The sequence below is a fragment of the Mus pahari genome, chromosome X (genome assembly GCF_900095145.1).
Source record: "Mus pahari chromosome X, PAHARI_EIJ_v1.1, whole genome shotgun sequence".
NCBI classification, from domain to species: domain Eukaryota; kingdom Metazoa; phylum Chordata; class Mammalia; order Rodentia; family Muridae; genus Mus; species Mus pahari.
Window position 1 is genome coordinate 1,464,905 of NC_034613.1, and position 12,969 is coordinate 1,477,873.

Consider the following 12,969-nt stretch of genomic DNA (forward strand, 5'->3'; position numbering starts at 1 on the left):
ATTGGAAAGAGGCATTTACCAAAGTGACCTGCAGGCCAGAGTCAGTTCTAGCATTTGGCTATTCTTGAAAACTGGCAGTGACAAAACTCTGGAACTCCAATCAGATTAGAGCCAAGAAACTGTAGAAAGAACATGTAACGGGTGTAATGCAGGACTGCATCCTGTGGTGCTTCATTGTCAGCTCTGTGGGTTACTAAAGACCTCAGTCACAAGCAGCCGTTTTTTTTTTTTTGTTTGTTTTGTTTTTTTTTACCTGTGTTCTTCTAGGGCCAGATCACATACACAGAAACCAATTCTGTCTGCAAATTGTGACTATATGTGGAGGCACTATGTGCTCACATAGAAATACCAGCTCAGGTAAAAATAACCCAGTTGTGTCTCATAGCTCAATAGGTCACAAGGCAGTTTATTTTTCACCATCTTGAAGAACATTCTTCCTTATTGTGTACTCTGTCCATGTAGCTGCTTAAGATGTAGTTAGTTCTCTCCCCCACACTACCACTACCTGTGTGCTCAACATGAGAACATTAGTGAATATGCCTGAGTGTTACTTTCTGATCCACTTGGCTACCCCAATTGTAAAGGAGCACATTGGTGAATATGTCTGAGTGTTACTTCCTGATCCCCATGGCACCCCCAATTGTGAAGATGCCTGGTCATGTGCCAGGCATGCCATGTCTAAATCTCAGTTTGGATTCCAGGCTAATAGATATCTGCTAAATAGGTGCTGTTCTGGGTCCCGCAGTGGCATGATTTAAAAGCATGCCCTGGACCACCATCATATTTCCATGACTGAGTTTGGGGGTTAGTAATGAGCAAAGACATAGGACTAGGTTTTGCAGTGGGAAAGTTGGTCTGTTGCTGAAGGTCAGGTTGTTGCTTTTCAGACACTGATGTGAGGTTTGGCCAGGAAGTACCAGCCATAGATGCCCTGGTGGTCTGTGCCTTCTACCAAAGGAACAAGGAGTTCAGCGTCATTGCTTATCCATCAGTGGATTCCACTTACAACTATTCCTGAGTGCAGGACATTTACATGAAAGCTTCTGTATTGGGAAACCTCAAAATGAGGAACTTTCTGTTAAAAAGAATGTGTATGCCATAAGACAAGGGCTGTGGAGATGTTTCTGGTTGAAGAAGACTGAAGGTACTTGACACCTTAACACCATACTCTAGACCAGATCTAGATGGGATCTATGCTATTCAGGATGGGAGAAATGCTACTCAGGACATTTAGTGGTCAAGGGAGAAACATGGCTTTGAAATGACAGATTAAACATTGTAAAAATGGTCACTTGTGCCAGGCAGTGGTGGTGCACACCTTTAATTGCAGCACTTGGGAGGCAGAGGCAGGTGGATTTCTGAGTTCGAGGCCAGCCTGGTCTACAGAGTGAGTTCCAGGACAGCCAGGGCTATACAGAGAAACCCTGTCTCAAAAAAAAAAATGTTCACTTGTCTAAAGTTTCACATGGTGATATATGGAACATGTCTATTCTTAGGAAATGCCCATTGAAGTGTTTTGGCACAAAGGGCACTGATATATGTACTTTATCCATATTGAGTTTGTACACACACATACACACACATAAATGCACACATGAGATGATAAAGGGAATGTTAATAGGCAGAGTACAAAAGGGTGTTTTTATTATTTTTATACATTTTCTGTGAGTTTGAATTTGTTTCTAAATTAAACACTTGGAAATGTTAAAGAACAATTTCTGTGCAAGCACTCAAAATCCGCTGGCACACATCTGACTGAATTCTTCAAATGGCAGATATGAAGAATGGGGACATAGCTGTGTCTTCCTCAACAGGGCTACCAATCCCATCCCCCAAAACTGGCCAAATAACTGACCAAATGGCATCTAAAGCTGCCCATTTATCTTCTCATCCTAAAAAACACCCCAAATAACAGCAAACCATTTTCTTCTGAGGACTGCGGTGCTAAAAACATTTGGGTGATAAAAGGAAGGAGTATGTTCCATCGTTCTATCCATCCATCCATCCATCCAGTAAATGTTTTAAGTACCTGCTCATTATGTGCCAGGAACTATGTGCCATGGGCTGAAGATGTAACCCAGGATCCAAAAGAAAATGCTGCTCCTGCCTTCACAAGGACTCAGATGTGCTAGAGGCTACAGCTCAGTGGCAGAGCTCTTGCCTGGCATATGCAAGGCCCTGAGTTCAATCCCTACAACAAAATAAACAAAAATTGTGAGATCAATGGATTCTACCCACAACCATCCAAGTCTCGATTTCCAAAGGAGTTGGCCACTAAGTAGACTTGGGGAGCTGTTGGGAACCCCACTCCTTTTATTAGAGACGATGGATCCAATGCCCATGCATCTGATCCACATTGAGCTAACTCCCAGGATTTTCCAGGCAACAGTTACTTTTTGTAACCAGGGCTGAAGAAAGGATGCACAGAGTTTTCCCTATCCTATCCGGTGGTCTTCCCATCTGTTTTAGCTTACCTCTCTGCAGGCTGCTCTGTCCAGTGGAGCAAGCCATTCTGCCAGCATTGCTAAGCTGATGGAGTCCTGAGTTTTGGAAGTCTTCTGATCTCTTCTTGTTGGTAAACACTGGAGCTATGCTTACAATGCTTTCTGAGGGCAAAAACAAAACAAAACACCCCAAACCACCAAACACTATTGGGTGGAAGCCTGGGTCATTAAAACAATGTCACTGTCTTTCTAAAGGGACAAAATATGATAATTGTGCTCCTCTGTCCCCAATCAATCTGAGGTGTGACACTGAATATTGTGCCCTATATGCAACAGTGAGGTCCACTGCCTTGGGGAGAATTAAGATTGACCTTGTTTATGATTGCATGTGACATGGTGGTGACATTTCTGTCCACAGGTCTCAGGTGGGATTGGCATTCACCTCCAATACATTCTGGCCCAGTTCAAATAAAATTCAGATTCAGATCCAACAAACAGTTTACTGAGTCTCTACAAAGTTCCAAGCCTTTGACTTTGACACATTTTATATCATGTACTCTTTAACAACAACCCTTTAAGGTAGGAATTATCTGCATGATACAGATGAGAAAATAATCACAAAGAGGTTCACTGATTTGCTCGAGTATATCATACAGCTTTAAAAAAATACACACATAAACACACACACACACACACACACACACACACACACACACACACACCCCTACACTGTCAGCTGAGGCCTGTCCTTGTCAATTGCTTATCTTACAGCATTTCTAGCCCTCTCTACTTTTGGAGCATCTGCTGCTCCCCTTCCACAAGCCCAGTTATTTCTTCTTTCACTAGCCCAGGTGAGCTTTCTTGTTTTTAATACTGCATTTAATAGCACAAAAATCACGAATACAAAGAAACTGGCAAAGGTGTTTTGTCAATGAGATATCCTCGCCTCCTCCACATATCTGCTTTCATCCCCGTGTACACAATGGGCAACATTTTAAGAAACTTTTTCACCCCCTCCCCCCCACAAACATGTGGCTGTTACATGATTGGTCAATTGAAGCTGAAACACCCATGGAGAAAGATGTTTTACGGTTACAAGGGCACACACACACCCCAACACCACCCCCCTCCCCCCTACACCTTCCCACACAATCTTTTGGAGGAATATAGGATATGAACCAGTGTCACAATTTCCCTGCTCTGCCCTTCCCCATCCAGAACATTCCTGCCACTTAATTTCCTTCAATTGACTGCTTAGACTGGAGCCTCTTCTCCCTCCCCTCCTATTTCTCTTCTGATCAGGACTTTTTGGACACTGGACACTGTTCAATTCTTACTCTGCAAGGCCCACTGGCCTCAGTCACGTAGTTCAATTAAATCTCGATGCCTGGTGTAGTACTGGTGTCATCTTCCATTCTAGGTAGGCCTGTGTGGTGCTTCAGTAGGCTTGTGGAGTCATTTCTTTCACCTTTTCTGGCTCAGGTTCCAGGACCTGTTTGTGATAGAACAGTAAATACCCTTCACTGTCCAGCACATCCTTAATACTGGCCTTGGTGATTACGGCATCATCACACTTGAACCACTGGTCCCTGTGGTGCCGAATGAAGCTGGTGTAGTGGCCACTCTCCAAGGTTCCTTGGTGATTAACCACAGCAAACAAGGAATACTTATTCTCATTGTTCCCACTATTGGTTGGGAGCTGCAACTGTCCATTCATCCGGGTCTCTTTACTTGACGCCATAAATGGTGTCATATCCAGCTCCAGAGGAAAGGAAATGTACGTAGTGATCTTGCGCCTCTGTTTCGCTGAGTGTTCAAACCGTTTGAAATGAAAGCAGGCAACTACTGGTAACTTCTTCATAGTGAGCTGTTTGGTAGATTCTTGGTAGCTTTGGCAACTACCACACTTGATTTTGGCACTACTTCCTAAGTGCTCTGGCCTTGTAAACCTCTGCAAGCAGTCCATGAGGGTGGTGATGCCTGGGATGTGGCTTTCGCCATTCAAGCTGCTCTCCCTCCCAGGGCTCATGGGCCAGAAGGATGTGCAAGAGCCAGGCAAGTCCAGACTAATGTCCCAGCATGGGTCTATAGTGGTAGAGACACCATGGCAGGCTTGACAGGTGACATCGGACTGCAGGCCACCGGTGAAGATTTGGTCTATGATGCAGTTACAGTGGTGGGGGTTGCTGGCCACCTTGCCAACATCGTCCCCTTTGCAGTGCCTGTGCAGGACATCTAGCGCAGCAATAAGGAACTCGTGAGCATCCTGTTGCCTGTACCCTGCTAGATGCCTAGCATGTATCCACACCAGGTGCAGTAGCTTATAGGGCACATGAGGAGATGGGTTTCCGGAATACAGCTCCCGAAAGAGTGAAGACATCTCACAGACCAGACACAACTCAGGGCTGGGCATTTCACACCGGTGCCTGTCAGAGAGAAAGAAATCTCTCAGTATCGGAGTGTGGGTCAAGGCCTGGACAATGCAGTTCATAAAACACGTGTTGCCAAGATTAATTAGTCCTCGTAAGCCGATGGTAAAGCTGGAGGCAATCCTTCTTCTCCGTGGGTTGTGCCCCAGAAATTCTAGCTCAGGTTTGGTCGTTTCCCAGGTGGGATATTTCTCCCCAAGGCCCGGCACTGAACAGTGCTGCTGAGAAACCTCTGTCGAGGTGGACGCTTGTAATTTCAAGGCTTCTCCTTGCTCTTCTTTGGCAATTTGCTCAATGTCTATGTCATACACATAGTCTTTACACATGAAGCAGTATATGCCTCCATAATAAAGATCTACCGCTAAGTTGTGCTGTTTTGTCTCAGCGTGCTCGTGGATGTGTTTCTCTGTGAAGCAGCCAAAGAAGACGCAGGAAAGGCAAGAGTGGAGTCTGTTTAAATGGGTGCCACACACATGGCAGACGCATGACTTTGCCTTGCTTTTCCTGGTCTCTGGGGTTCCACACCACACGAAGCACTGGTAGATAACTCGCAATTCCTGCCTCCAGTTCTCTCCCACCTTAAAGCTGTTCACGTGGGAACAACCTGGTGGCCCCACAGCAAAATCCACATCCAGGCATCCGCCCCCAGGACCACGCCGGGGCCGGGGTCGGGGCGGGGGCCGTGGCCTAGGCTGCGGCGGGGTACGGAGGAGCCTAGTCTGGGGCCGGGGCCGGGGTCGGCGGCGCGGGGCACGACTGCGACGCGAAGAGGGATCAGGGGGCCGCGGAGGGTCGGAGGGAAGGGTTGGGGGAGGAACCTCGTCGCCGCTGCCGCCAACACCGCTCTGCACTGGGTTCTCATCCTTCAGCTCCTGCTCGGGCTGCCTCTCAGGTTCAGGCTCAGGCTCAGGCTCCTGTAAGGGCTCCGGTTCGGGCTCCGGCTCCGGCTCGGGCTCCGGCTCGGGCTCCGGCTCGGGCTCCGGTTTCTGTTCGGGTTCCGGCTCGGGCTCGGGCTCTGGCTCTGGCTCGGGCTCGGGCTCGGGCTCCGGCTGGGGCTCCGGCTCGGGCTCCGGCTGGGGCTCCGGCTCGGGCTCTGGCTGGGGCTCCGGCTCGGGCTCCCGCTCGGGCTCCGGCTCGGGCTCCGGCTTGGGCTCCTGCTCCAGCTCCAGCTTGAGCTCAGCCCCGCGGCCCGGACCCTCCGCGATCTCCACCTTCCCGGTGGCGTCCACCTTCCCTGCTGTCTCCACCTTCCCAGCGGCGTCCACCTTCCCGGCCGCCTCCACCTTCCCCTCCACCTTCTCCGCCTCCACCTTCCTCTATGCCTTCTCTCCCGTCTCCGCCGTCTCCGCCTCCTCCAGCCTCCTCCGCCTCCACTGGCTGCGGCTCCACCCCCTGCTCGTGGGGCTCGGGCGGCCACTGGGCGTGGTGGCGCGGGGGCCACGCAGACCTGGGGTGTCCCCCGTCCGGACTGAGGGAGCGCGGTGGTTGTGGCAGCTGGACCCAAAAGGGACTTTCACTGAAGGAGGCGGCAGCGGAAGCAGGCGACGCCCCCGGGAATGCTCCCGCCGAAGCCCCCTAGCGGAGGCCGCTTCTGCAGCCAGGCCCCGTTTCCTTTAATTCAATATTTCCCAAACTTGCTGGTTCACGACAATCACGTGGGGGAGCGTGTTAAAATTACAGATTCCTCGGCTCCACCCGCAGGCCTACTGAATCAGACTCTAGAAGGGAGGTACTCCGGAACCTGGATCTCTAACTAGGGCCGGAGAAACTGCTAGTGATCAGGCAAGTTTGGGAAACACAGCTCTAATTCATTGAGGCTGGCGGGAAGTGGGGCGGGGACCGCGCAGTCTCTTTAAGGCGCTTCCAGCTCTCCGCTCCAATCGCTGCTCTGACCCCCTAGGCGGTCTCCTCCCCTCTAGTACTGCCCTCAAGGGTGCAGCTTCCCCTAGCCTGTGGGGCGGGGGACGAAGTGTTGTCTTGTCTAGAAACGTTTCTGAGACCATAAAATATCCCTTCACAGGGTCATACTTGAGAATAAAGGCGGGAGCTCCGACATCCATCATTCCAGCGGCTGAACCTGCTTCCAGCCGCTGAACGTGCCCCCAACATGCCTCAGTCTCCCCTCTAGGTCCAGCTCCTGCTCTCCCAGAAACGATGAAGCTCAAACTTTACTGGGGACCCAGCCTGGACCCCAGATCTAGAAGGACAACAGTGCTCCCAAGGCCACTCCACCTGAAGCGACATGTCCCTTTGAGTAACTTATCAGCCCATCCTGTGCTGGCTCCTTGCCTCCCACGCAGGCTCCAAAGGCCCTGGGTGGGATGACTGACAGCTGTCCTCCAGATACAGCATTCCAGATACTGAGCAGCCTGTGGGCAGAAACAGTCACTCCAAGGCCAGTAGGGGAAACCAGACACTGCAAGGCTGTTCCTACAGGTTGCACCTCCCTTGGGCTGAAAGGAACCCAAACTACAAAGTCTGAGACCCTTAAGATTTAGCAGAGTCTCGGGTGGGCAACAGGTAGGAATAAAGGGGGTACCTTTGGAGCTGCCAGTGAGGAGAGAGTCTGGGGGCCCGTTGTATGGAAAACAGCATCATAGAGCCCAGGAAGAATGAGTCCAGAACAAACAGCTCGGGTCCTGGGCAGAGTGTGGGGATGTCAGAAGCAGCTACAACTGCAGCTTCTGGAAGCTGCAGCCAAAGGCAGGGATCAGCACGTGGGGAGAGAGTGAGCTCAGAAGGGTCCAGTGCCTCAGTGTGACAGCGGGCTGTACCTGGTGCACATGGATGGTCCTACTCTAGGGGGCTGTGCTGTCTGCAAAGCACAGCAAAGCATCCCTGGTCAGCATTGGAAGTCAGCCTCCACCTGAGTCATGCTTCATAGAGGAAGCAAAGACACACTCCTTGGGGATTAGTCAGGGAGCCGGAGCCCTTATGGAGGCTGTGTGGTTCCTAGCTAGCCTAAGGCTACCTTAGTGCCCGCCTTCCCTAAGTCAGCTCTGTTTTCAATTCCTTGAAGCGTTCTTCCAACAAATGCCTGCCCTTTGTTACCTGCAACTACAGGAAGTCCAACCAGTGTGGCTACCAAAGGAATGATGCAGCTGCTAAGAATGACTGAACTCATGGAGCAGGAGTGAAGAAGGCAAGGAAGGAGAACCTTCATCCTATCCTCACAGGCTACCAACCAACAAAGAAACCTGAAGATCTCCATACTTAGGGGTCCTGCCACCAAATAATGGCTATGTAACCCGGTTGCCCCACTACTCATCAGCTTCCTGTGAAGCTCACTACCCAGGCCAGCAAACTCTGGAAGTGGGGGGCTCTGCCATCATTCACCCCACCATCTATGGCCAGGCATTGTACTAAGAGCTAGGGACTCAGCACTGAGCCAAAGACACCCCAGGGTTAGAGTCAGATTTGGCTTTCCTAAAAGGAACACATATGCTAAAGAAGTGGCTTTAGGACAACTAGCAGAAAAGAAGCATCAAATATTAAAATAAATAAATAAATAATAGCTGAGTACTTTTCTTTTAAAAAAAATGTTGCCCCTCATTGGAAAATTTGCAACTTAGCGATTATTTTCTTACATTCATTTCCTCATTGTATTCGTCCTTTGCTTTAATCACCAGTGATACAAGTCACCATAATCTTTAGATTGTATAGTCTGGACTTAGTTCTGGGCAGATGTCACCGTCTCTGCTTCACAAAGACCTGGATAAACCTACAGAAGACCTTAAGAAAGACAGCTCTTCCGTACAGTTCATGAGCCTAGGAGTTAAAATACTGTTCTGTCCACAAGGTGGCAAAAGAGTAAATGACAATCCCTAGTAATTTTTTTTGTGTGTTTATATAAAACTTGGTTTATATCAAAATGCTCTCTAAAAATATTTTGAAAAACGTGGTCTCCTTCACACAGTTTTTGGTTGACATCTAAAATTTTGCATCGTAAATGTCACTTGGCTGCAAAAACGTAATTTCTGACAAGTGTTAACCTTCAGAAATAAAACTGTTATGTCAGTACATTACACAAATCTGGTGAAACCTAAATACGTTGGTGAGTTGAGAGCCACCAGCATCTGCTTTAAAAACTCATAACAGAGCTCTTTGACAGTTGCAAGTTTTATTTTCTCCTGGAGTTCTTAATTCTTCTCTAGTCTTCCAACAACAAAACTTGACCCAATAACACACGCTTTTGCAGTTAGAGCGATTTGATGGGTGCTTGTTTCCATGGATGAATATTGCTTATTGCTAGAATGAGACAGGACTGAACATCATGTCCTTCCTAATTTGTGTTTGGCTGAATGTGAGCACAGAGAGACCTCTTTCATTCTAAATGAGAATAGGCATTTCTTTTAGAAACAGCATGCAAGCCTTTGCATCCTTTTGGAAATATCACACAATGGTTTAGCTTCAAAACTCTTTCTTGTGATTTCTCAGCTAAGGACTCCACTGGAGTTTCCTTCCATTTTATTGGAAGCAAACAATTAGGAACCATCTGAGGTGCAAAAAGATTCGATTCCCATTCACTGTTAGAGCAATTTGCTGGTTCACCGTAGATGTGGTGTTTGGAATTGTCTCTCTGGCACCCTGAGGATTTTACACCACAGGGTAGTGCATGCAGGTGAGATTCAGGATGGGAAAAGGCGCTTTTCTTTTGTAAGTGCAAAAAGAAACATGTGAAAGTGGAGATGGAAAAAGAGAACCAGCTTGACTCCTCTATCACAACTATGTTCTCTGGCAGATCAATTTTAAAACACTACATATAAAATAGGAAGATGCAGAAACGGATTCCCTTTAGTTTCTCATACTCCTGGGTAATGCACACTCCATTTTGAAAGTGTCTCACTTTATATTTCTTGTCATAAAAATTACACACACACACTATGTGTGAGTGTGTGTGTGTGTGTGTGNGAGAGAGAGAGAGAGAGAGAGAGAGAGAGAGAGAGAGAGAGAGAGATTTTTAAAATGCATAGAATTTTTTAATGTATAAAAGAAAGCTTGGTGTGAAAAGTGAAAGCCTGTCTCTTCCTCACTGATCATATCCAATTCTGTCTCTGTTTCCCTGAAATTTGTGAGAAAGTTTCTATGCAAATTTAAGTATATTATGAAAGGTTAATGAGACTAAACTATGCAGGTGTATTCTCTAATAGCTATACACAGTTAATGAAATCCCAATAAAATTACAATGAGTTTTTTATGAGAGGTTTTACAAGATAATCTTTAAGTTAATATGAAAGACTAGGAGGCATCTTTTCCCTTCCTTCCCCTTTCTTCCTCTTGGAAGTGAGGAATTAGTGACTAGAGTGGAAACCATCTTGTAACGAGTCACAGTGGAAAAAACCAAAAATCTAATCACTTCTGGGTGTGTTCTTTATGTTAAAATATTGCTGGAGTCTTTAAACGATATTTTATAAATACATTCAGCAGCAGTTTGGTTTCTTTCTTGTGGGTACAGTCAATAATATCCTAGACTCAGAGGCTGAAGAGATGGCCCAGCAATGAAAACACTGAACCTTCCCCAAAAGACCTGAGTTCCCTTCTCAGGACCGATGTGACAGCTCACAACCATCTGTAACTCCAGTTCCAGGGGCTCTGATGCCCCCTCTGGCCTTTGCAGACAACAGCAACTCACATACATGCATGTAAAACATATAAAGTAAGCATAAAAACATAAACATGCATTAAAGATAAAGTAATTAAAAAATAATATCCTAGAATCGATGTCAACCTTTGAAGTCATTGTTATTTGGGTCCAAGTTATGTGTTAAATGACCTTAGGTGTTCTTTGTCACTCCTGGCCTAGTTGCAAGTCTTTATCCTGACCTTTTGGGCACTATCAAATATCTCCTTGGTTGCTTAGACTTCTCTGCCAACCAGCTTGGCCTTGCATCAAACAGATGATGCATACTACTGCTTCCAGACCTACACCCTCATTTCTTCTGGCTGGAAATCTCTTCCCTTAGAAGCACTCATGGCTTGAGACAGTGAGATAGCTCAGCACATCAAATCCATTTGCCACCAAACCTGATAGCCCGCGTTCAGTTCCTGAGACCTGCATAATGGAAGGAGACAACCACAAGTTGTCATGTGTCTTCCACACACATGCCATTGCACATGTGTGCTTGTGAGCACACACAAATAATTAGATGTAACTATTTTAATATAAAAAGGAAATCCTCATGATTTTCTTGCTTACTTGCTTTAGTTCACTGCTTAAATGTCCTTAAATGTTACCTTATGTCAGAGTCCTTACTGGGGCACTATATAAAGTAGTATCTTGTCCCTGCTCTATTTTGCTTTAGAACACCATCATCACATGATGTGTTAAATAGCCACTCCATGGATATATTAAATATTATACATGCATATACAGTCATATAATTAATCTAACTCCTTGAATAAAAACTGCCCATTTGTCTACTCTCAATATCTACTTCAGATTTTTGTATAGTTAATTCTTTCTGGAGTGAGAAAATGAATTTTTATCATAATTGGAGTCCTCTATATTTTCATATGTCTGTTGGCTTTTTTTTTTGTTTTACCTTTGCTTGTGAATTGCTTAGTCACACCCTTTGCTTAGTTTTCTTATAAATTCTTTGCGTTGTTTTTTTGTTCTCTGTTTTTTAAGGCAGGGTCTTACTATGTAGCCCTGGCTGTCATAGGACTCACTATGTAGTCCACGTTGGCTGTGAACTCACAGCAATTTGCCTGCCTCTGCCTCCCAAGTGCTGAAATTAAAGTCATGCACCATCAAGCCTGACTTCTTCTAAATTATTAACCACCTTAAGCAACACTTAAGTAGCCCCAGAAGTATGTCACCTGCTAGTCTATTTAATGTGTTTAACCCTTGCTACAATTTTAAGAAGAAAATACTGTAATGTTCCTCATTTATAATCAAGGAAAGTGAGACAAATATAATGCCCGTATTAACACACTGATTGGGATAAATCTGGGATTCAAACTTAGTGTCTAGAATATAGAGTTTGGACTCCTAAGCTCTTAGCTTTTTGTTTGTTTGATTATACTATATGCCAGTTATTACTGCTAATTTTATTCTTGCCACAAGTTTAAGATTATTATGTAGACACATGGCTCAAACTTTTAAAATATTTTAGATTATTTTATTGTATTGTATGAATGATTTGCCTAAATGCATATCTATACACCATGTGTGTACCTGGTGCTTGTGTGGGTCAGAAAAGGGCATTACATACCCTGGAACTGGACTTACAGATGATTATGAGTGCTGGGAATTGAACCCCTGTCCTCTACAAAAAAAAAAAAAAAACCAGTGCTCTCAGCCGCTGAGATATATCTTCAGCCTGCTTATGGATTCTTGACTTCAGTATCTTATTTTTGAGAAAGTTATTTTTCCTTGTTATAGAGCAAGGGCAAAGGACCCATGAGAAAAGAGAGAAGGAGAGGGGAAGGGGAGAGGGAGCGGGAGGGGAGAGAGAGAGGAAGAGAGAACAAGCTTGGTTTCAGGAAATGAAAATAAGGCAAGAACAGCTTGAGACTGGTACCAAGAAAGAGAAGAGTGGTCTCAGACAAGGATGAGAGTACAACCAGGGCCCTGATCATCTACATTTGACTTTTATTGCAATTGCATCGAGAATTATCCATGGATTTTAAAGCAATGACATGGTATGAGTTATGGTTTTCATACAATAATTATAGTCTAATAATAATAATAGCAAACATAGCTAATAGTATGCCAAGTACTGTTTTATAAGTCATTTAGTCTGCTATTTACCTTTATAACACACTGATGATAGAAGTGCTAACTAACATCATGGTGTTATTTTTGCTATTCACAGGAGGACTAGAGCACAACAAAATGTTTAAAGGTCTGGTGATGTAGCTCAGTGGTATTATTTAGCATCCACAGGGACATTCTTTACAAACTAAATACCTTGTATTTGCTTATGTTTATTACCTATATTCTATCTTCTTCCTACTCAGAATACATCTAATTTCAATAATGAGATGTTTGTCTTTTACTTTTCCCAAGTCCTTTGTTTCTCATCCTTGACTGGAAAGTCTTCCTTCTATAAGTGAAAGGAGGAGGAGGAGGAGGAGGAGGAGGAGGAGGAGGA

General features: G+C 45.6%; 1 protein-coding gene across 1 annotated transcript; it reads right to left on the bottom strand.

The window, feature by feature from the left end:
* Positions 1-2,660: 2,660 nt before the first annotated feature.
* Positions 2,661-6,195, bottom strand: Usp27x (ubiquitin specific peptidase 27 X-linked). The gene has a single exon (XM_021188149.2). The coding sequence runs from the start codon at positions 5,197-5,199 to the stop codon at positions 3,883-3,885; it is 1,317 nt and encodes a 438-aa protein (XP_021043808.1). The 5' UTR covers positions 5,200-6,195; the 3' UTR covers positions 2,661-3,882.
* Positions 6,196-12,969: the final 6,774 nt, after the last annotated feature.

Bases quoted from the DNA above. Each gene is read 5' to 3' on its own strand.
- Usp27x (XM_021188149.2), bottom strand. From the start codon at position 5,199: ATGTGTAAAGACTATGTGTATGACATAGACATTGAGCAAATTGCCAAA.